We start from the raw sequence: 24,852 nt of genomic DNA, 5'->3' as shown, positions 1-24,852 counted from the left end.
TCCAAGTCTCACAATTTTTCATAGGCTATTTCATCCCAACTCACTCAGGCATTCCCAAATCCCCAAGATGTGTAGGTCTTACAAAGGCACCACCTGGTAGAAAAAAGGTCAGGCTGGATCATGTGAATTGCCCTTTATGAATGTCTGAAAGTAGGTAAATAAATCTTTGCCTGGGCTTCAACCTAGTAATTCAATGAATGTCTTTGAATTTGAAAAATCCACAGCATCACTTATTCTGGGATACTGGGGAAAGGTGGTGTATTAATTCCCTAAGACTGTACCATCAGACTAATTGACTTAGAAATGGACTGTCAATTCTGGAGAATAGCAGTTTTAAATAAAGGTGTCAACAGGGTAGTTCCTTTTGAGGGAGAATCTGTCCCATGCACCTCTCCTAGCTCCTGGTGACTTGCTGACAGTCCTTTGCAGTCTCTTACATTCCTTGGCTTTTAGTCACATCATCTGATCTCCCCCTTCCTCTTCACAAAGTGTTATCCCTAGATGCCTGCTGTCTCTTAATTTTTTTTTATAAGGTCAAACTGAATTGGAGCCCACCCAGATGACATTATTTTAACTTGTTCTACAAACACGCTTTTCCAAATAAGGTCAAATTCAGTTTCTGTGGATGACAACATTTCCTAGTGGCACACTCCTCAACCCAAAATAGGGGTGAGGGGAGGAATCAATGACCTCTGAGCCAAGGCGCTCATTTGTTTCTGTGTCATGTTAATGATATTAATTATATTACATCCCTGTAAGTCTCTGCTGACTTCCATGAGTAGTCATATAGATCTTAAGCGCCCAGAGCAATTTCATCCCACTCCCCAACCAGGATCACCAGGATGGAAACTGCAACCTCCTGAATAGTTCACTATGGCAGCTTAGCTCCCACAGGGGAATATAAACACACAGAAAATCACCTAGGAGCATGGAAAGCACAATTGCTCTAAAAATAAAACAAGTAGAACCACCTTTACTGACAATTCAGATGTAATACATGATACAATGGAACAACAAAATCAAGTTAACACAGACTTCAGTACTGGGTGCAAAGTGATAATATTCCCAAGATCTTTATGGAAAGAAATCATAGGATACTGGACACAGAGATCACATAACACTGCAGGTCATGCAGCTAAAATATTAACTTTCTCTTAAATTAATCCACTATTTCAACAACTTCAATTCACATGTCAAAAGGATTTTGTTGAGGAAATAAAGTTATATTAAAGAGTTTATGAGAGAGGCGCGCAGACCTCTCCTGCCGCCCGCTGCTCCCCTCAGCAGTGTACTTCCGTCCTGCTGCCTGCTCTGCTCCCCGCTCTGGCTCTGGTGAATTCTCTCACCCTCCCATGCTTCTGACTGTACCCAGTTTTTGTAATAAATTAATTTTAAAAAAAAAGAGTTTATGAGAGAATAGAAGTTCTCCACACCCATAGCTTGCATGAGGAGGAAGGAAGGCCCAAGAGTGAAACCAGGTGTCCGTGTCCCAATGCAGCCCCATTTCAGCCACTGGGCCACAGCTGTGAATTGCATTTCAATAACACTTATATTGTGAAAAGCAGTACTGCATCCTGTGTTATAGAACAATTACCTTTTTCACAAAAAAAACTTTTAAAAGTCAACACATGAGTCTAACATGGCATCAAAACTTATCAAAGTTTGTCCCCTTGAAGAAGAATTCTGGTAAAAGCCAGACCAAATGCACAGAGACCAAGACAACACCCCAAAACAGGGCTATATCCACAGCAGGAGACATACAATCTAGAGAGGAAGGGCTCAGAGACACAGACAGGGAAGCTGGTTCCCGGTTAGTCTGGAAGCCCTCCTGGGCAGGGGCCTGGCGAGCAGAGGAGAGAAACAGCAACCTCTGCCCTGCCCTGTCCAGCAGGCACTGCCGCAGCTGCAGCACAGAGGACCGCAGAGCTCAGCCTCAGCAGCACATCACAGTCACCTGAGTTCTATACCCTGGGCCTCACAAAATCTCCTGAACTCCATGCAGGTGTCAGTACTTTTACAGTTCCCGGGAGGCTCAATGTGCAACAAAGTCAAGAACCACGGAGTGAGAAGGAGGGAAGGGTCAGGAAGTGGAGGGAAGGGTCAGGAAGTGGGCCTTGAGCGCTCTCTCCTTCTACTCCCCCAGGTCCACCCTCTTCCCCAACTGGGGTCACCAGGAGGACACAGGCTATGGTGGGAGCTGTGACCCCTCTGTGGGCAGCATTCATCATGGCGCTTATGCCCCCGGGGGAATAGACACTCAGGAAGAAAACACAAAGGCACAGGAGAAGCTCACTCTCTCGCTCTGTGTATAGATAAAGTAAAAGGCAAGGAAACCCAACTTCACCAACAATTCAGAAGCAACACACCATACAACAGAACAACAACAGAGCCATCAGATTAGCAAAGGTGGCAATACTGGATGCAAAGTGATGACATTGCCAAGACCAAGAAATCATAGCACATAAAATGGGACTTAACCAGTTGAGAAGATAACATGTTCATACTGGGATGACTTCATATTGTAAATTGTAGGGGAGGAAATGTTAGTTTTTCCCCAAATTAACCCACAATTTCAACAGTTTCAATTCAAAAGTCTAACATACTTTTTGTGGAACCTGACGTCACATTATAGGGAAATGTCTGAGCAAATAAAAGGTCTCCACCCATAGCTTGTGTAGAGGGCAGGAATGGCCACGGTGCAGGTTTTCTAATCCAGTAGCCTGGGTAAAGGAGGAATCAGAGTCCTGGAGTCCTCAGTGGCTTTTGCAGGCTTTTTTATTGGAATTTACCAGGCACACGGCAGGCAAGGGTGCTGGGGAGCCAGGCGGCTGGCAGGCCTCCCAGCTCCCAGCAAGTTTTCACTCTATCTGGGCTCTCCGGCCTTCTCGGCTTCTGCTTTGCTTCTCTGCTTCTTTCTCGGCTTCTCTTTCAGCTTCTGCTGACGTCCCCGTGACACCACCCTTAAAAGCCCAGCCGTAGCCCAGGTGAATCCCATCTCCCTAGGCCCACACCCTTTTCCAGGTGCCCGCCATCAGGCATGCATTCAGGACCGCAAGGATCCATCATCTATCCTGATGGCGAGAGGGCAGAAAAGCCTGACATTTTTCCTTACCCTACAGCTTGCATGAGGAGGAGGGAGGCCCAAGGACTGAGACTGGGTGTCTGTGTCTGGCCCAGCCCCATTTCAGCCACTAGGCCACAGCTGTGAACTGCATTTCAATAACAGCCACAAGGCAAAGAGCATTGCTGCTTTCCATGTTAGACAACGCTTAGCCTTTTTCATAAGGCTTTAAAAGGCGCACATGAATCTGGATGATGTCAACACACATCAATTTTGTCCCCTTGAAGATTCTCGTGGTGAAAATCAAACCAAGTCCATGGGGACTAAGACAGCCTTTAACACAGGGGCAGCGGGCACTGCCCTGTCCAAGTGAAAACTGCGTCCTGACCCCTAGCCCGCCTGTCCCCGCTGTTTCCATAAATGCACCAATGACAGCAACACCCAGGTATCTGTGCAGAAACCAGCCTGGGGAACTTGTAAAAATGACCACAAAACAACACTTTTGTTGGGCCTCCCCGGTGGCGCAGCAGTTGAGTGCTGGGTTGCGAAGCTGCCCACAGCCTCTGCAGCACCGGTTCGATCCCCGGCTGCTCCCCGGCCACCAGAGGAGGGTCCCACATGGCGCGCAGACCTTTCCTGCCGCCCGCTGCTCCCCTCAGCAGTGTACCTTGGTCCTTCTGCCTGCTCTGCTCCGGGCTCTGGCTCTGGTGAATTCTCTCGCCCTCCCATGCTTCTGACTGTACCCAGTGCTTGTATAAATTAAAAAATAAATAAATAAAACCAACACTTTTGTTAACTTAAAAAAAAAAAAAAAACACACACGAATTTATTAGTTACAGTCTGGTTCAGATTCTGGAATGGGCCCCACCAGGGCAAAGTCAGGGTGTCAGCAGGACTAGCTTCCTTCTGGACAGTGCAGGGGAGAAAGCGTTGGTGTTGCCTGGCTCTTCGCAGGTTTTGGAAGCCCCTTGCCCCATTCTCAAAGACTGTCCCTCCCTCTTCCACTTTTAAGGGCCTGTGATTACATTGGGGCCACCTGGGTAATCCACGAGCCTCGCCCTCTTATAAACTCAGCTGGTCAGCAGCAAAATTCTGTAGCTACATTCTGCTTGTTTGTATAACACAACATCTTCAGATTCTAGGTAGGTGTGGTAGATGTGGACATTTTGGGGTCATAAAATGCACCAGCCTCATATTTAGTGGACTGTAGTTGGTGAAACAGTGTCCTTATTACTGTCACAAAATTAGAAAAATGGTCGGTTTATCATCGAGAATCCACAGCTTATTTAGCCAGATTCACGACTTTCTGAGAGCCCAGAACATTGTTAAAAGGACCTTCTCTCCCAAGTGCTCTGAACCAGTGCTACCCTGGTAAGATGAAGTGGAGAACTGAAGCAATTTTTCAGAAGTCCCTGTTTCACTGTATGTCCTGGGTGAAAGTATTCTTTATCATGCAAGTGTAACAGAAAATTGACATCTCCTCAGGCTGTGGAAGTGATTGTGTTTTGTGATGTATGGTCTGTGTGTGCTTCAACCTGAATATACAAGTCATCAGATTGATTATTCTTTATCATTTCCAACATTTCCTTAAAATGATGTAGCTCATTAGATTCTTGGCTGCGATTATTGTTTGTGAATGTCCCTTAAAAGAATAAATGTCTCACATATTCTCAGAAAACTACCATGCAGGAAAAAAGGAACTATGAAATTGTCAATCTGTGAATTTACCAGTATACAAACGCACACACCCACAAACACAGGACACAATTTTTGTGCATCCCAGTTCTGTGGACCAGATTCTTTGTGTTACAAAATGTTAGAAGGAATTACCTCTACAGTGCCAGCAAGTTTCCCTATGATCTGAGCAGCCAGGTAAAGGAGAGTCCTGGAGACCCCAGTGGCTTTTCAGGCTTTTATTGAGTTTTTTACACCATTTGTAGTTCGGCACCCAGGTACACAGCAGGCAGGGGGTCTGACTGGCAGGCCTCCCAACCCTGGTGAATCTTCACTCTTCCTGGGCTCTCTGGCGTTCTCTTGTGGTCTCTGTTTCTTCCTTGCTGCTCTGCTGGTTCTGCTTTCATTCTACCACTGCTCACATCCCCGTGATGCCGCCCTTGTAAGCCCAGTTTCAGCCCAGGTGTGCCTACCTATGCACGCCCACAACCTACCAGGTGCCCGCCATCAGTCATGCATGTAGGACTGCAGGGATCTATCATTAATGCTAGTAGTGGGAAGGCAGAAAATCCTGACAATTTTCACTTATCCTACAACCTCTCTCCTGAAAAATGTACATAGCCACAAGAACATAAACTTTTACATTCATTTTCATGGGGTTTCCTCCCCAGCTTTACCCCCAAATCATTTACAGGTTCAGTTGAATGAAAAACATTCACATCAGCATAGGCATGAGGCACCCATCTGCTTTAAGTTATGGAAATAAAATAAACAATATAAAATAGTGGAGGAAATTGTGATTTTATTTCTAAAAAACATTCACCCAGGAGATGCGTATTAAAGACTTATAGCGGGAGGAAACTATTCCTTAACTTCAAGCTCCAGAAGAAAGGTCTCTAGTCCCCAGTCATATCTCATCGTGTCTATGTCTCTGCTATGGGAAGCCCTGATGGCCCCCCCATGGGTAGCATCTCAGTGTCTCTAAAAATTAAATTTATAGCCCTGCAACCCAACACATTGGTTGCTTGACCTATCTGTATCCTGAGTTTTTCCTCAGTAAATGCAGAAATTAATAGTACCTACTTTGCAGGGTTGCTGTGAGGATTAAGTGATCTAAAGCACTTAGAACATTCATGGAACATAGGAAACATACAAGTGTTTTGCTGCTATCAATAGCTTTATTGTTATTATTATCGTTACTACCACCACTGTGAGTATCCTCACTCTTTATGAGTAAACACTCTTGATTCCTACAGAAGCGTCAGTTGATAAAGTTTCATCATTAACCTGAAGAAAATAGAGCAAGTGTAATAGCTATAAGAAACACTCAGATTAAATGGTTTGCCTTCACCTTCTATAAAGCCCTAATTTGTCAGAACATTTAGTCTCTCAAATGACCTTATTTGGGTAAATTCTTGCCCTTGCCACTATAACCAAGGTGGTAAGGAAGTCTAGTATTTATTCATAATTGTTTACTTTCCTTTTTTATGTTACAAGGGCTCCCAGTGGCCTCTGAATTTACTTATCCATTTACTCCATACATCTTCATTTAGTAATTAACATTTAAATACTGTTTCAGGTATTACCTAAGGGAAAAATCCTGCTTTTGTGGAGCTCATATTCAGGAAAATAGACAACAAGCAAATAAATAGACCTACCAATAATTGACATATAATTACAAATACTATGGAGAAAATAAGTCAGAGAAATGTGCTATGTGGTGACTTGGGAAGGGTGAAGAAGAGCTCATTTAAGGTAAATTGTCACAAAGAGCCTCATTGAAGAGAAGGCATTAAAAGTGATGCTAAATAGTAAGAAAGAGCTGGTCTCGAGCATGTCAGTGAAGAGCTGGCAGTGGAATAGCAAGTGTTAAGCCCACCTTATAACCAAGGCAAGTAATTTGGGTGTTATTCTAAATGAAATGTGGGATCTCTCAGAGTTTTAAGTGGTAGGGGGTTACAAATATGTAAGGGTGGAAATAGTGAGCAATGAGAAAGTTCTTGTAACTCAGCCATGACTCTTAACGGCTTGGAACACAGAGATCGCAGTGGACATAGAGACAGAATTGGACATGCAATATATTTTGGGTGTCCAAAATATATTGGGTAGAGTTAATGGAATGACTCTAAGTTTTTAAGCTGAGCCCCTGGATGGATGGTAGTTCCATTAACTAGGAAGGGAATAGAGGAAGTGGGAGTTGGGGGTGGTAGATATGCAATCCACATCCTGCTGTGATTATGTAAGGTTAGGGATGCTCATTAGAGGCATCCAAGTTGAGAGTCCAAGAAGGCAACTAGATATTTGTGTATTACCTATGAACAAGTACTTTGTGACCTTGAGCAGGGGACTTTTATTGAAGAACTCTGTGAGTAAAGTCTAGTTGCATCACTGACAGTACACATCCTTTGGGGGAGGTTTTGCTTTGCATTTCCTACTCCTGTTTCCATTCCTCCCCCTCATATATGAGATCACATATGATGTTGTTATGCATCTCAGGGCTATTTATGAGCAAACACTCTTGATTCTTAAAAACCCCACAAGGATCTGTTATAATAAAATGAAAGCAATGAGGATAGTCAGCACTTGGATGTGTTTAAAGGGCCACTAGCCTAGGGGTCATGAGGAAACGGTCCTCAGAAAAAAATGAGGTACCAAAGAAATCAAATAAATCCTAGGTGTGAATGCTACCTCATTCGTTTATTAATTATAAGATCTAGAACAAGTTATAAAATATCTTGGAACATCAGTTTTCTTCACCTATAAAATAGAGACCATCATTCCTGCCTCACTGGTGCTTTGTAAGGTTGAAATTTGCTGAAATCAGAGAAGACATACACAGTGTCTAACACTTGGTCACCTGTGAATATTTTTCCCACTTATTTTCTCTATCAGTATAAATTGATATGTAAGTAGAATTTAATATCTCTCTAGCTTGGTCCATCCCCTGTAAAAAGAAGATAATTCACAAGATTACCATAAAGCTCTATTTAACATTTTTTTAAATGATGTATGAACTTCTGGACAACAAGGTCAACTTCTTGGTTAAAGTTTCTTTAACCTGATATCAGTACATCTTTCTGCAGACTAAGCTCATATTTAGACTGGGATAGACAGGACACTCAGGAGCAGAAATTTGATCACAGAAATCTCTCTGCAGTGTCAAAAACTGTCTCCCCCTAAATGACTAAAATTTCACTAAAACAATTTTGTGGAAGTTGGAGTAAATGAAGTCTGACTGAGTAGTGAATTTAGTATTCTCGCTGCAAGTATACCCTGAGTGAAATCAAAACCCAACACTGCATCTCAAGCTTCCTCAACCAGGGTGGAACATTTAGACCAATAACAGTGATGACTGGTGGGGTGGAAGCTGGCACTATAAAGAAGCCTCTAGAATCCCAGCAGCTCAAAGAGAATGTGGCTAACACAGAAGGGAGGTAGAAAAGTTTAGCCCAGTTAGAAAAAGGTGTCATTCGTTTGGGACTCTCTGTGTCCCCCTGTCCCAGAGGCACTCTTTGAACAACAGCTTGTCCATCTGTGTGGCAGTAACATTGACCCGAGTCCAGGGTGTGCATCTGAAACACTAGCTCAGAGAGACCTGCTCAATCTAGCACTTAGGACTCAAAGGAAAAATGTATTTGAGGCTGGTGGTGGAAACAGCATTTGCTATTGTGTTGTTGGAAGACATGATGTATTTTTTATATGTTATTCAAACAAAAATGCATCATGATTTTTCTGACAACCCAAAATTTATCAATTTGTCCCTGTAGGGACAGTGACCCCAAGAACAAGGCCAAGATGGCGAGCCCATAAGAGATGTGAATAAAAAGCTCTAATGAAACTTTCTGAAGCTCCATGCCTGTGCCAAACTAATTGAATAATGAGGATTTTGTGTATGCCACAGCTGTTTTGTTTGTCTTGCACAAAGTGTAATTTTACAATTGAATCTGATTGTCCTTAGACACTGTGCAGTTTACCCAGCACCATCATCCTTCCTTCATCTTATACCCCCATATAACTCAGTTATGTTTCTATGCTAGCACCGTAAATATTTGAGATCACAGTTATTAGATGGAATCTCCAAATTGACTCATTTTCAAGTATTAAATACTTGAACATATGCTTCTACAGAGATGATGGGAAAAGGACAATCACAGGAAAAAGAGAAAAAAGGAAAAAGTCAAAAATTCTAGCATCACCATATTTGGAAGAGGTATCTTCCTGTCCCAGATCAGTTACAATAGCTACAAATTGTGATAGACATAGGTCAAGTGAAAATGGATACCTGCTATGTCTGTGGCTGTCCACCCCCTACACCCAGTCTTGCTCTATTTGAGAAAATTCCCAGGAGGCAGGACTCAAATTCCTGCCTCTCTTATAGCTAGATCATTGGCTCATAGCCTAGATTCCACCAATTAGTAGCAGCCTGGCAAAACTGCGATTTGGAAAAGAGCAAAATGAACAAATAGAATACACAAGCTACCTCCATTTTTGCCAGACAGGGGGTGGCCAGATGTCAGACTCCTGGTGGTTGCACAATTGAGTCCCTGATACAGAGAAGCATTGGGGAGGCAGGGGCTTCTGTTGTTCTTCTAATACAGTTCCGTCTTCAGACCAGGTCTTCAATGCAGTATTAATCGTAGGATTTTAGCCTGAAGACCGACCCTCTAAAGAATTCTTTGAACTACTCAGTATCATTTTATTAAACTCATTTTCTGTTAAGTCAGCCAAAGTCAGTTTCTACTGCTAAAAACCAAAGCATCCAGGCATAAAACAAGCAATGGAAGATCCACATTTGAGAAACTCATTGGGCTGCCTTGGGAGAGAGCCATTCACCTTCATTTCCATGAAACCAACATTGTGGGAAAAGCCCCAGATTGCTTTTGTTGTTGTTGTTCTTTTTTTTTTTTTATTTTCTTACATCATTGTTCATTTTTGTACAATATTTGATTTCTCCCTTCAGGTGTTAGCCCCATAATTCTCCCACTATCACAGCACCCGCGATCCATCACCACCATCCCTTATGATCTTCCTTCCCATGTTTTGACCCCTTTCCCTCCCCCTCCCCTGCTGTAGTCCTCACATCGATGGTTTGCCTGCAAGTTTTGTCTTTGTTCATTTCCCTATATTCCCCCATAAGTGAAACTATCTGATATTTTTCTTTTTCCTTTTGACTTACTTTAGTTAGAAAAATACCTTCCAATCCCATGCATGTTGCTGCAAATGGCATGAGTTTATTTTTTTTGATTGCTGAATAGTATTCCATTGTGTATATATACCACATCTTCTTGATCCAGTCATCTGTTTGGAAAAAACCCAGATTTCTTAAGGCCACCCTTTCCCCACATAGGATGTGGACAGTAGAAATCTCAGTCTCTGTTTTATCCTTGCTCTGTGAATCCTAATGTGTACTTCCTAATTGCATACCAACTACTAGTACTCCTGGCAATTGACTTAATTGCCATTATCCACAGAAAAGATCATTAAATATCTTTATCATTTACTACTTGGTCAGTTGTGGAAAATGACAGAACTGAGATGTCCATTACCAACCATTCAGGGACACAGTCTTGCTCTTTGAGGTCCCTAGATTGAATGATGAAGTACTTCCATATTAATACAAATTCTGCACAAAGGAGACAAGACAGGCACAGATGGTGTAGCTATGCTATAAGGAGGACAGTGATATGGTTGTCATTTCTGTTGCAGCCTCACAAAAGGTGCAGGAAGCTTCAGCTGCAGCCGAGATTTTTTTGACAGAATGAAGAACTCTGTACATTAAGGAAGGTTGTAGAACATTCTTCTCTGTGATTTCCATCTGTTGGACAATAGAACACTTAGAACCAATGGTATACCAGTTCTCACTTATATTCTGCATGCTATTAAATAATCTCCATTTTATACCGGATGGTCTCACTCATAGCAGGAATCAAGAAAACTTAAATAAGGGACCAGGAAAATGAATAACTATAAGAAAGTGAAAATCAAAATCAACCAAAAACTATGAACCAGAGACACTTTTTGGGGGGTGGGGGGTGGGAGGGGAGGGATTGGGGTCAGAATGGGGGGGTTGCAATTGTATGGGGAATATAAAAATAAAATTTATTATTTAAAAAAATAATAAATAAATAAATAAATAATCTCCATTTTAGAGGAGTAAAAGCTCAGATGAATTAAGTGGCTGGCTTAAAGTCATAGGGGATACAAACCTGGGTTTTTTTAATTCCAAGCTGATAACATTTCTCCTACATTTTTATTTTTCAAAGTATGTTCCAGGGATCTCTAGGGGTACCTGAGACACTTTCAGGAAATCCCAAAAGACAGTACTATTTTCACCATCATAATAACATAAAAGGAAATGAAATCACTCTCTGGAAAAGCTATGTGTATCCTCATAGTCACTGCAGCGTTCTCCACAATAACCCAAGGCTTGGAAACAACCTAGGTTTCCATTGATGAATTAAAAAGATAATGTGATTTACTATCAAATGTAGTATTTTTCAGCCATATGAAAGAAGGAAATCTTCCCATTTGTGACAATATGGATGTCCTTCAAGGTGTTTTGCTTAGGGAAACAAGTCAGAGAGAGACAAATTCTGTATAATCACATATGTGCAATCTAAAAACATCAAACTCATAGAAACAGAGTAGGACAGTTTCCAGGGGCTGAGAGATGGGGAAATAGGGTGATGTTGGTCAAATGTACAAGCTTTAAGTTACAACTAAATTCCAGGCATCTAAGATTCAGCACAGTGACTGTAGTTAACAATGCTATATTACGAACTTCAAACTGCCTGTGAGCATAGAGCTTTAAACATAACAACAACAACATAACATAACAACAGCAACAAAATGGTAGCTATGTGAGGTGAAGAATGTGTTTCCCCATGTATATTTGTATCAAATTATCATATTGTACATCTTAACCCTACATGAACTTATATGTCAGTTATATCTTAATAAACCTGAAAAAAATAAGGTATTATTGCCCCTTTCCATTTCACCCTTTGATGAGAGTAAAGTTCACTTTTCAAAGGATACCCTGTGTGTGATATAACAAAAGACTAACACAGAAGCATAGATGAGAATCCAGCTGTCTTCTAAGAAGACATAAGTAAGGGGCCTCCCCGGTGGCGCAACGGTTGAGCTCTGGGTTGTGAAGCTGCCCGCAGCCTCTGCAGCACCAATTCGATCCCCGGCCGCCGGGCGAGGGTCCAACATGGAGCGCAGACCTCTCCTGCTGGCCGCTGCTCCCCTCAGCAGTGTACTTCGTCAGTCTGCCTGCTCTGTTTCCCGCTCTGGCTCTGGTAAATTCTCTCACCCTCCCGGTGCTTCTGACTGTACCTAGTTCTTGTATAACTAAATAAATAAATCTTAAAAAAAAAGACATAAGTAAGATTTTCAAAACTGTAAAACACTGCCATTCTTTTCACTATTTGATTTGTTCTGCAAAATATTATTTTTCATAAACATGTTATTTACATTGATATGGGATAGGCTTATTATTTTATTTTTAAATGCACTGATCAATTATATTTTAGGTGTATTTATATAAATATATAAATGTATATATTGATAAAATGTGGGTTTAGAATAACCCACAGAAACAAAAGAATTTTAGCAGTCCTCAGTAAGTTCTAAATTTGTAAGATTCCTGAGATTAAAATATCTGAGAAGAGCCATCCTGCATCATCGCTGCCTTTCAAAATAATCCAGGGTACATTCAGATTTACCTTGATTGAAGTATTTTTAACAATTCAATGGCAATGTTAACATTAGTTTTTCTGTTGACATCTCTGTAACTTCTTCATTCCCAGTCTTGTTTTCAATGGATGAGTTAGAGAAAAGTCTTGAACTGTAAAGTAGTAATTATATACTCAAGCACTTCTTCCTTTCAGAGACCTAACGTACCTAACGTTCTCTTTATGCTCAATTAATATTTGATTGATGGATGAGTGACTGAAATTGATTGCTGTTACAGAAAGGACCAGCTTGACACCTCTGATAAACGATATGTCTGCTGCCAAGTCCAATGCTGCATGACAAACCCAGCAGGACTCAGACCAGCAAGGCCTGGTGCCTCGCAGTCCCATTTGTGCAGTGATCATACACCTGTCCCCTTGCTTTTGCCCTGATCCCCATCTAGATTCAAGTCAGCCATGAGAACCAGCTCAGTAAACCTGTCTCCTAAACACCTTTTCCCCAGAGACACTGACCTGCAATGAGATCACATTTTAACATCACATAAAAATGTTAATCCATGTCATCGAAGTTGCCTTTTTATCTCATTCTGTCCTTCGCTGTTGTCTTACTAGATCAAGTGTGTACATTTGTTTTCCCTACAAGATCTTGAGCTTCAGGAAGATCCTAAAAGTTCTTTTATACACCCCCAGATCCCAGAGTCTAGCATACTGCTGAGTAAATTGCAGTCACTGTCACCTGAAAAGTTTTAAAAATTACTCAGACATATTATCTCACTGTTTTCTCATCAAAACCATTTATCTAAGTTATCATTTGCTACTTGGTCAGTTACAGAAAATGACAGAGCTAAGGTGTCCATTACCAACCATTCGGGGAAACAGTCTTGCTCTTTGAGGTCCCTAGATTGAATGATGAAGTACTTCCATATTAATACAAATTCTGCTCAAAGGAGATAAGACAGGCACAGATGGTGAAGCTATGCTATAGGGAGGACGGTGATATGGTTTTCATTTCAAGTCCCGCTCTTTACTATCTCCCTCTTACTGATAGAGGCTTTATTATTTTTAATAGTAAATATTTTTTAATAATTTTGATTTATTTTTAATTTATACAATAGCTGGGGTATAGGCCAGAGGTACAGGAGGGTGAGAGGATTCACCAGAGACAGAGTGGGGAGCAGACAGACCAAAAGCACTGCGAAGGGGAGCAGTGGGCATGATAGGAGAGGGCGGGTGCTCCATGTGGGCATCTCCCTGGCCAGCTGGGAATCGAACCCTCACTGCAGAGCAGACAGCCTCACAGTGCGGCGCTCAACACGCTGTACAACCCGGGAGGCCCAATAATTATTTTTTTTTTTTATTTTTTACGTCACTGTTCATTTTTAAACAATATTTGCTTCCCCCCACTCCCTCAGGTGTAGTCCCCATAGAGTTTCCTTCACCAATGCACCCGTGCACCATCACCTCAGTCCCCTGTGCTCCTCCCTCCCTCTAATCCCTCTTCCTCCTCCTCCCATGCAGTATGTCTCTGATTTATAATTGTCTGTTTTTGCTTTGTTGTGTTTTGTACTGTTATTGTTTTACACTGATGTCTTATTTGGTTCCCTTATATTCCTGCTATAAGTGAAACCATTCGATATTTTTCTTTTTCCTTCTGGCTTATTTTATTGAGCATAATTTCTTCTAGCTCCATCCACGTTGCTATGAATAGCCTGAGTTTATCTTTTCTGATTGCTGAATAATATTCCATTGTGTCTGATAGAGGCTTTAAAAGAAAACAACCAAAGATGGCCCAGCTGGTGACCGGCAGGGCCAGGAGGCAAACCTTTGCCTTGGGATGGTGCACTCTATGCCTTCTCCACTAGCTCATGATCTAAATTCCTAAGACATTCTTGTTAAGTTTACCTGAGAAGGAGCTTTGAAAAACACAAGAGGCCTAGATGCAGGTTATGAGTCACAGACAGGAATAAACCCACCACATCTCCTGATTCCCACTCAGGTACTATTTTATAGTGATTTTTTCCTTTGTGATTTTATTTTTTTATTTATTTTTCACATAATTGTTCTTTTTTTTAAGATTTATTTATTTATTTATACAAGCACTGGGTACAGTCAGAAGCACGGGAGGGTGAGAGAATTCACCAGAGCCAGAGGGGAGAGCAGAGCAGGCCGACTGAAGAAATACACTGCTGAGGGGAGCAGCGGGCGGCAGGAGAGGTCTGCGCGCCATGTGGGACCCTCGCCAGGTGGCCGGGGATGGAACTGGTGCTGCAGAGGCTGCGGGCAGTTTCGCAACCTAGCGCTCAACCGCTGCGCCACTGGGGAGGCCCACATAATTGTTCATTTTTAAACAATATTTGCTCCCTTCCCTCAGGTGTTATCCCCATAGAATTTCCTTCACCAATGCACCTGTTGTGGTTTTAGCTGCTAGTGCTGGCTTATCTGGTGCAATTACCTCCAAAGAGTACACAAATTAAATGTCACATAAATGTCTATTTTCCCTATTTCTGCCCTCTATGACTGACAGCCTTGTTTACTATATTTTCCCAGCAAAAATAAAGGGGAGCATTATGAAGTTATTCAATAAATTCAAGCTATGTCTATAAAAGTGTATTATAATTTGCAGCCCTCTTTTTATCTCTTCATCTCATTCACTTTTTTTCATCAGTCCCATAGCCATTTGCTAAGCCTGTAACATGACCAAATCTGCTGTAATAGAGTGACTTCCAGCAAGTAGAAGAAAAGATATCTCTGCCATTAAAGAGACTATCTCATGAATCAAATGACTTTTTTGAAGATTTATTTATTTATGCATACAAAAACAGGGGTACAGGCCAGGGGTGTGGGGGTGAGAGGATTCACCAGAGACAGAGTGGGGAGCAGAGGAGTAGAACAGGCAGATCTACTGAAATACACTGCTGAGGGGAGCAGTGGGAGAGACACGAGAGGTCTGCTGCTCCATGCGGGTTGCTCCCTGACAACCAAAGGATTGAACTCCTGCCACAGAGGCTGGTGATAGCTTGATAGCACTGTAACTCTGTGCCACGAGGGAGGCCCCCAAATGACATTTCTAAAGAAAAACACTAAGACACTGAAAGTGTGAACTATACAGTATAATTTGTTTATGGAAATGATGAAACAAAAAAGGCACCCAATTAGCTGCCACGCCTAGGCCTCTGCTACAGGAGAAATTCTGGAGTCCCTGCTGGTTGGTCGACCATTTCAGGGAAATGGCAGCAGAATTGGTCTAGGGCAAACAGAGATGTCTGTGTAGTTCCAAGTTACTATACAGTGTACCTTGCCCCGTGGCGCTCAGGGCTTTTAGGTGAAACCCATTATGCCACAGACATCAAATCAGTTTCAGGCCTGTAGCCCTGAGCGAGGCCTTGTGTCTTCTCTCATATGATGACCTTCCTGTGCAAGACCCATGCCTTCCAGAGTCACTCCTGCTATCTCCTTGTACATGTGCAACTGAGCTTGGAGTAACAGCTCACCACATTCCTCCGCCCCTGGGGGTTACTAGGACACAGAATGAATCCTCTCAGTCTCAGTGGGATACTGCAGTTTCCCAAGCAAGTCACTGAGAGGAGACACCTGTGGGAGCAGACAGACCTTGGGAGCGTCTCGGATCACACTATGTGGTTAGCTGAAAATCCAAGCTGTGCAGTAAGGTTCTGAATAGTCCAAGACATAACGTCAAGAAGAGAGAGAACATTACATGAGTACATCAGAAATTGAGAAAATTGAATAATCACATTAAGACCAATCACAAAGACTTTATAGGATGGGCTGAGTAGTTTAACTATTTGAGTTATAAGAACACTGTAGGTCTCCATAATATAATGTGATAAATGTGGTGCTTTAGAAAGAGCAGCTGGAGGAGGACTTCCTGCTTATGGGCCAGGACCTGCTGCAAACTAACTTTCCAGACTGTTTATACACACATCTTTTGTACCACAGCCTCTTAAATGAGATGTCACACATAAGACTCCTTCTCCATGCTTTCGGAAACAATCAATCTGAATCTTCACTTTAAAACAAATGAAAGGCAAGATGTTAATTCTTTAAACATGAAGTTCAATTATGTGGGGCAGACATGATTTTTTTCTAATAAACATTTGAACATGAGCGTGTTGCTAAAAATATAATGCAGAAAATATCCCCTTCAGCTGGTGGGTAAAGTATTATTTGCTTGCTTAAAAAAAAAAAAAAAGAATTGGAAGAAGTTTGAAGAGAAGAATTTGAAAAGTTGCTCTATTACGTAATACATTACAATAGAAAAATTGGACACTTCTATCTTATCATTCAGATTGTGTTTGTGTTTTGTAACATATCGTCAGGGAAAGATGGATGGAAGTTGATCTGATCTGAGATGAGAGGTGTGGATGAGTTTCTGGGTGTCAAAGTGACAGCTTGCATTGTACATCTAAAAGTAGAATTCAGGGGCCTCCCCTGGTGGCGCAGCTGTTGAGCGCTGGGTTGCGAAGCTGCCCGCGGTCTCTGCGGCGCCGGTTTGATCCCCGGCCACCGGCGAGGGTCCCACATGGTGCGGCATACCTCTCCTGCAGCGCCCACTGCTCCCCTCAGCAGTGTACTTTGTCAGTCTGCCTGTTCTGCTCCCGGCTCTGGCTCTGGTGAATTCTCTCACCCTCCCGTGCTTCTGACTGTACCCAGTGCTTGTATAAATAAATAAATCTTTAAAAATAAATAAATAAATAAATAAATAAATAAATAAATAAAAAATAAAAGTAGAATTCAGGGCCTCCCTGGTGGCACAGCTGTTGAGCGCTAGGTTGCCAAGCTGCCCACAGCCTCTGCAGCACTGGTTCAATTCCCGGCCACCAGCAAGGGTCCTACATGGCGCGCAGACCTCTCCTGCCATCCGCTGCTCCCCTCAGCAGTGTACTTCGTCAGTCTGCCTGCTCTGCTCTCCGCTTTGACTCTGGTGAATTCTCTCACCCTCCCGCGCTTCTGACCATACCCAGTTCTTCTATAAATAATAAATCTTAAAAAAAAAAAATCAAGTTTTTCATTAAAAAAAAGTCTTAAAAAAATTTAAAAATAAAAGTGGAATTCAGGGCCTCCCTGGTAGCGCAAGGGGGTAAGCACCAAACAATGAAGCAATCCACAGCCTCTCAGCACAAGTTCGACCCCTGGCCGGCCAGGGAGCAACCACATGGCTCAGCAGACCACTCCTGTCTCGCCAGCTGCTCCCCTCAGCAATGTATTTCAGTCAGTCTGTGTGTTCTGCTCCCCACTCTGCCTCTGGTGAATCCTCTCGCCCCCTGCATCTCTGGCCTATACCACAGATCTTGTATGCATAAATAAATCTTTAAAAAATAATAAAAGTAGAATTCAGACTCTTCATCTTTCAGTAGACAATCGTCCTGTTAAAAACACAACTCTGGGCAAAAAATGAGACAGACAGGAAAAGGAGTAAGGGTCAGAAGAGCAGGCGACTGCCTTTCTAGGAAGCAGTGACAGGGCAGAGGCCATCAGCTTGGGCAGTACACACTCCTTTAACTTCAGGGAGGTTTTAAGCATTTCTTCCACGTATCTTATACTGACCAGGCCAGAACACAAGGATTTTTGGATATGTATCCATAAAATTTGAACAACTGAAATAAGTGGCTTAACACAACAACCTCCTCAACCCTTTTTTTTTTCCCCCAGACAAGCAATGCCCATGAAGGGATGGAGGAGAAATGGTTTCATTTCCTCTCCTTCAGTTCTCCACTTTGCTTAGGGAAAAATCGATAGATTTACTTAATGAAGGCAAAGGTGAAGCTATAAAACTTTACTTGATCTAGTTTTCTTCCAAAATAAATACACTTTTTCACTATGCTTTCAAGCCAATCCACCCCAGCTTCTCAGCACTTGCTGTACATTAGGTTCACCCAGGGATTCTTTGGCTTTAATTTAAATAAAAAATAACAACTATGTGTGTTACCTGAGCAGTAGTACTTTTTGAATTACTAATGTCAGAACCTCTATATTTGGAAATGGAGTCCAGAAATATAATTTTTAAAAATTCTCCAGGTGGTTTTAATACCCAAAGTCAAGAAGTACTACTATACCAAAAAGAAACTAGATGTTGATTTTAAGGATTTTCATTAAAAAAGTATCTGCCTGGCCTCAAACAGTGAAGTCTGACTAGGGGAAACTTTGACTCTGAGACTTTCATGAAAAAAGAAAATACCAAAATACAGAGAATCGTGAAGGAAAATGTGTGTGTGTGTGTGGGTGTGTGTGTGTTCTGTAAGAAGGGTATTAATATAATTCAGTGGTTATTACCTATCTTGGGAACTGAAACATTTCTAATAAATTGATGAAAGTACTACCTTTCCCAATAAATGTAAAAATATGTAAAATTTGCATTTTTTAGGAATATCACAATTTTCCTGAAACATAGACTTTCATAACTACTACAAAAGGAATAAATAAGTGGATAGAATGAACTATAAGAATTAAGAAACTACATATTTCTTGATTTTGCACTTAAATTGCTGCATGATTCTAAATAAATCATGTAAACTACTAGACCTCCATTTTACTAGGAAGTGAGATTTTTATCTGCCCATATGGAGTGTAAGGGATGTTTTTACAATTTTGTACAAAAATACCAACTGAAGGCAAATAAATACATGTGAAAAGTTACAATTTATTGTTAGAGATACTCAGAGTCAATATAAGAAGAAACAAATTCTTGGATAACTACATGCTGTTCTAACTTTTATGTATGACTGCTCATCAGGAGACCATACACTACGAGGACTTCAACAACTTGAGCTGTATGATGTATGTAAGAAGCTGCTGAGTCCCAGCCCTAGTTGCCCTAATATTGATTTGATTCTTCTCAAGACACATATGACTACTCTAGACTTCACTTGTGGTGCTTTCTCTCACATAACTTGAAAAAAAAAAAAAAGCAGCATGTAAAGGAAAAAGTAGTCCCAGGATGAATTAAACCTACAAACTAAAATTTGGTCTTTTCACCTGAGCCTGGAAGTATTTGTTTCTTTCACGTCCCACACCCCTGGGTCCGGTTGCCATGGTCCCTGTCATGGGATCACTACACAGTAAGGCAACCTTCTCATTGCCAAAGAAACTATCTCAGACATGCATTCATTTCCAAGAAATTAAACACAAAAATCTAGGATTAAGAATAAAGTTTGTCTTTTATAGCCAGTACTTGAGAGTTAAGTCCATTTACCCAGACTGTAATAAGATGTTAGCAGAGGAGCAAACTATATGTGCAGAGTAAGTAGGGCTACCCGAAAGACACTAGTCAAACCCTTCACGTTCCTCACATTCTTCCCTGTTTCTTATTCATTTCATTGTCTGAGTTTTAATGAAAAGAAATAAAAATGTGCGTGGAAGAAGCAATACTGATAATGAATTTTGATTGCTATTTTTCACTCTTCAAAAATATATATAATAAACAAAATGCACAGTCACGTAGCTCAAATTATTGTCTGTTTGCTCATAAAGGAAAATGCTTTATATGCAGAAATTTCAAGTGAGAGGAGATGTCAGGTCTCCAAAAGTAGCTATTATCAAACAAAGCAGCCAGAAAATTAATGCAGTGGAGATGGCTGTGACCGCAATCTTGGATATCAGCCAGCGTCTTCATCTCTCTTGGAAAGACAGTGTTTCTGAACTGCTTATTGAACCCACAAAGGCTATCTATGTGTTCTAGTTCTTTGGTGTAAAATCCCTTCCCCTCTTTCATTGGGTGTTTTTTTTAACTGTCTAGTTACTTGTACCACAAACCCTTACTAACCCCTTCCCATGATTGAGGGTCTGAAAAAGAATGGCATGTGAGAATCCTGAGAATAATTTTATCATATAGAAATATAAATTGGCCATTTAAAGACCCAATCAGTTTGATTCTCTCCCTCTAATTTAAGGTAACCTGCTTGTGCCTTCTTGCCACATCCACTTTCATCTGGTTCTTTATCCCAGGCGGCTAAGAAGGGGAATCTCTACATTAGCAAGTTGACTCCAACCTCCCTTTCTCTCCCTGACCACAGAAATCAAACTGTTCTAGAGGGTGTATGTGTGTGTGCATGGTATTTTAGGTAATCCCATATTCTGATTAGTTGAAAATTGTCACATATAATTCACCAGGTCACAAATAGATAAAAGGGTCTAAGGCAGTGCCTTCCTTTTTATCAATTAGGAAAATTCACACCCAAGATTTTAATAACAAAATAATACACCTTTTTTGAATGTTTAATATTTTGTTTATGTATGTCATGACTAATAATAATAGCTGTAATTTATCACTTCAGAAAAGCAATCAACAGTTTTAACCGTACAAAATTAAAATTGATTGCGACCCTTTGTTATCATGCCAGAAGTTAATAATTATATTTATTAGCTATATAGCCAATAGTCAAACTTTTTTAACATCCTTTTGTTTAATAAAATCTATTTCATATCTATTAAAGTCTAGCAAATGCAAACAAAGCAAATAGAGCAAAGTCAAGTTAATATACTTAATGTGAATAATTCCCCAGAGAAAACTCTCTTATGTTTATCTACCACTGGCAGAACATCTCCTCTGGAATAAATTGTACTGGGTACCCTGATTATTTTATTCTTTTTATCCTCATCACATCCACAGAGGCATGTTGGTGCCAGCCTCAGGTTGTAGATGAGGAACGAGGCCTGCAGGGATGAGGTGTGCAGGCAAAGGGCACAGAGCCAGAGCCAGGGCACAGAGCCAGAGCCAAGACACAAAACCAGGTCTTTCTCACTCCAAAGCATCTGTTCTAGTCACTAAACATCTACACTGTCAACTGTACTCATCTTGTAGGTAAGTAAAGAATACACCTGCCATGGGTACATGTTCAAACACCTGGAAAACAAAACGTTCTTCTTAGAAACCGTCTCTTAACATTTACGATCAGGAGTTTTCTGAAGGATAAACAAAGCTGGTGTGCGTAGTGAGTCTCAAAAGATGTTCCTCCTGGAGTCACAGTTCTTCCATCTCTTCATGGCCCACAGAATGTTCCCAACATCGGGCCAGGGACAGAGAGGAAATGAAAAATCATGAATGCAGGAAGTGTCCCTTAAGGACAGCTCTGATGTCATTTATCGCCACCTTCCAAGAATATTGGGATGGCTTTGCATAGACAAGTGACAAATAATATCAATTAAGTCTGTTAAGATAATGGCAAATATCACTGAGAAAGATTTATTCTAAACATTACATTAACTCAAGCCAATGTCCCTTCTTTGCAAAGATGGGCAGTGTGAGGTGACATGAGGTTAAGACAGTCAGATTCATGACTGGATGGAGTTGAATTCTTTTTTGAGTATGCTAAGCATCTTCAGAGGAATTTTTGCCAGATGATGGCAAGATTCCCAGCTCTGTAATGAACCTGTATTCTTGGCTGAGTTCTTACGACATATTAGATGCAAAAGAGTGGTTAGAAGCAGTGACCAGTACACTCCCTGCTGCACACTGAAGAACTAAGAACATGGGCAGAGGTTAGAATAAAAATGTTCTCACTTTCTCCCAGGCTGCCTGAAAAAGAAGCGATGTTAAACTAAATTGTACAGAGAATTTAATCCATGCTTCCTCTCCTTCCCCATTACCTGATTCTTCCTTTGTGGTTGATTGCCTTGGCCTGACCAGTCAGCAGAGGAAAACACTTGTGTCCCCCCCATACTGCATGATTGTGGCAGTGACCTGTAGGCCACCTTTAATAAGATCCTATCATCATGGGGAAGAGATGAGCATGACCAAAGACCAGGCATTGCCTTTACTCGCTTCTGCCATCTCCTGCCTAAGCCCTGTGCCTGAGGGAGCTCTCGGATTTTCAAAATTCAAGTGACAGAGCAAATAAACATGGGCTCGTGTTGTCATATATTGTTTCTGCCTGTACTAAACTCTTATGTTTTTCAATAAAAGTAAGTGGCCACTGATTTTTTTTGTACTCCACCCTTATGAATGTTCTATTGAAAACACAGGAGTGAAATTTGTGGGACAACTGAATAATGGAACTCATAGCATACGTTCAAGTAATTCTTACTCAAACATTTCAGGAGTCCAGACATCTTCATATCTGTATCCAATGATTGTAAGGAAATAGTAAATTTGTATTTAGGGAGTGGGAATGGTTTTGCAATAATGTTTGGATTTTTTAAAGTGCATAGCTCTTAGATTCATATAATAAAACATTTATAAATTGAATGATAAATTGTTCAGGATTTGTTTCAAAGTGACATGGGAGGCATTGCAGTAGGTAGGGATATAGGTTTGGAGTTCACGGTTGTTGAAATTGGACAGTGGGCTCATTGTGCTGAGTTCTGTCTTCTGTATGTGCTAGAATTTTTAATAACACAGAAGCTCTCCAAAAGAATCAAAATTGGTTAAGTTTGCTTTATATTCACATTAGAAAACCATTTTTAAATAAAAATATTTGTGTAATTTTCATGATTTGCTATTAAATGGAATAGGCAGATCTAAAACTGCACATAAAATATTAACATATATACATATATACTTACATATACCTGTAAAGAAGAAACTACAGAAAATTTAAATTAGGATTGTCCCTAGCTGGTGAGAATATATGTAATTTTTCTTTGTTTATTGTTACTTCTATGTATTTTCTAACTTCTCAAGAAAGAAAATGTATTATTTATAATTTTATAAACCATGCTTGTGATAAAACGTCAATAGAAAAAAAGTTACAGAATTGCATATGAAATAGAGTCCCAATTATGTTTTTGAAAATGTGTATATAATTGTGCGTGTGTGTGTGTGTGTGTGTGTGTGTGTGTGTGTGTGTCTAAAAGAAACAGTATCAAATTGTTAATGGTGATTATCTCTGTCTGGGTGGTGGCATAAATGATAGCTTTTTTTTCTTTTGTCTCTGTATATATTCTCTTGAATTAATAAGTGTAATGATAAAATCAGAAAAATACAGCACGAACAAAGCTAAAGCTAGATTTATTGCATTTCTTTATAAAGAAAGGATTCTCAATAAAGGGCTGTGTATACACACACACAAATAAATCCAAGAGACTTTTAAATTTTCATTCAAAAATATATGTTAAGCTTTTAAACAATGTTGATATGAAGTCCTCTGAACAGCCACCATTACATGCACTCAGTTCCTTAATAACCATGTTTCATTTTCCGTCCATCTCCAGGTATATCCATGCCAATCCCTGTTTTTGGGCTACAGGATGATTCCAAGGTCTTTAAGGAGGGGAGTTGCTTACTCGCTGATGATAACTTTGTCCTGATCGGCTCTTTCGTGTCATTTTTCATTCCCTTAACCATCATGGTGATCACCTACTTTCTAACTATCAAGTCACTCCAGAAAGAAGCTACCTTGTGCGTGAGTGATCTTGGCAACCGGGCCAAATTATCTTCTTTCAGCTTCCTCCCTCAGAGTTCTTTGTCTTCAGAAAAGCTCTTCCAGCGGTCGATCCACAGGGAGCCCGGGTCCTATGGCAGGAGGACTATGCAGTCCATCAGCAATGAGCAAAAAGCCTGCAAGGTGCTAGGCATCGTCTTCTTTCTGTTCGTGGTCATGTGGTGCCCCTTCTTCATCACGAACATAATGGCCGTCATCTGCAAAGAGTCCTGCAACGAGGACGTCATCGGAGCCCTGCTCAACGTGTTTGTTTGGATCGGTTATCTCTCCTCAGCCGTCAACCCACTGGTGTACACACTGTTCAATAAGACCTACAGGTCCGCTTTTTCACGATATATTCACTGTCAGTACAAGGAAAATAAAAAACCACTGCAGTTAATTTTAGTGAACACTATACCGGCCTTGGCCTACAAGTCCAGTCAACTCCAAGCGGGAAAAAAAAAGAATTCAAAGAATGAGGCCAAGACAACAGAAAACGACTGTACTATGGTTACTCTAGGAAAACAACAACATTCAGAACAACATTCAGAGGATGCTCCTACAGACAGTGTCAACACAGTGAATGAGAAGGTTAGCTGTGTGTGATAGACTAGTTGCCATGGCAACTGTAAAGGGCACATTGAGCAAGTTTTCACCTATCTGAAAAGAAAAAGAAATAGAGAGGCCGAAAATAAATTAAGTCAGTCTAGTGGAGCCAACAATAATATCTATATGCCTCATTTTATTCTGTCAATGAAAAGCAGGGTTAAATGCCACAAAATGTGCACTTCAAAAATGTTCTGACAGCATTTCAGCTGTGAGCTTTATGATACTTATTTTTAACATTGTAAATGATATGTCTTTAAAATAATTAGCTTTTATCATATAATTATAAGGAGGCCATACATAAGTTTAAATTAACTTCTATTTTCAAGTGGAAACCTTGCTACCATATTGTTAATTGATGGCATGAGTTGGTTATGTATTGCTGTAAATAAAATAGCTATAAATAGTGAAAAATTGGTTGCATATAATGGCTTCC

General features: G+C 40.8%; 1 protein-coding gene across 1 annotated transcript in view; it reads left to right on the top strand.

The window, feature by feature from the left end:
• Positions 1-24,416, top strand: part of HTR2A (5-hydroxytryptamine receptor 2A) — a gene marked incomplete at both ends in the record, with an annotated part of 62,635 nt that extends 38,219 nt beyond the window's left edge. The window contains one exon of the mRNA XM_084235580.1: positions 23,602-24,416. Within this exon, the coding sequence (XP_084091706.1) occupies positions 23,602-24,416 (815 nt within the window). The remainder of the gene's footprint in view (positions 1-23,601) is intronic.
• Between the last annotated feature and the right edge of the window lie 436 nt (positions 24,417-24,852).

Source organism: Talpa europaea (genome assembly GCF_964194135.1).
Source record: "Talpa europaea genome assembly, chromosome: 6".
Taxonomy (NCBI): Eukaryota; Metazoa; Chordata; class Mammalia; order Eulipotyphla; family Talpidae; genus Talpa; species Talpa europaea.
Note: the sequence above shows the minus strand (reverse complement) of the source record. Positions and strands in the feature narration are given on the sequence as shown.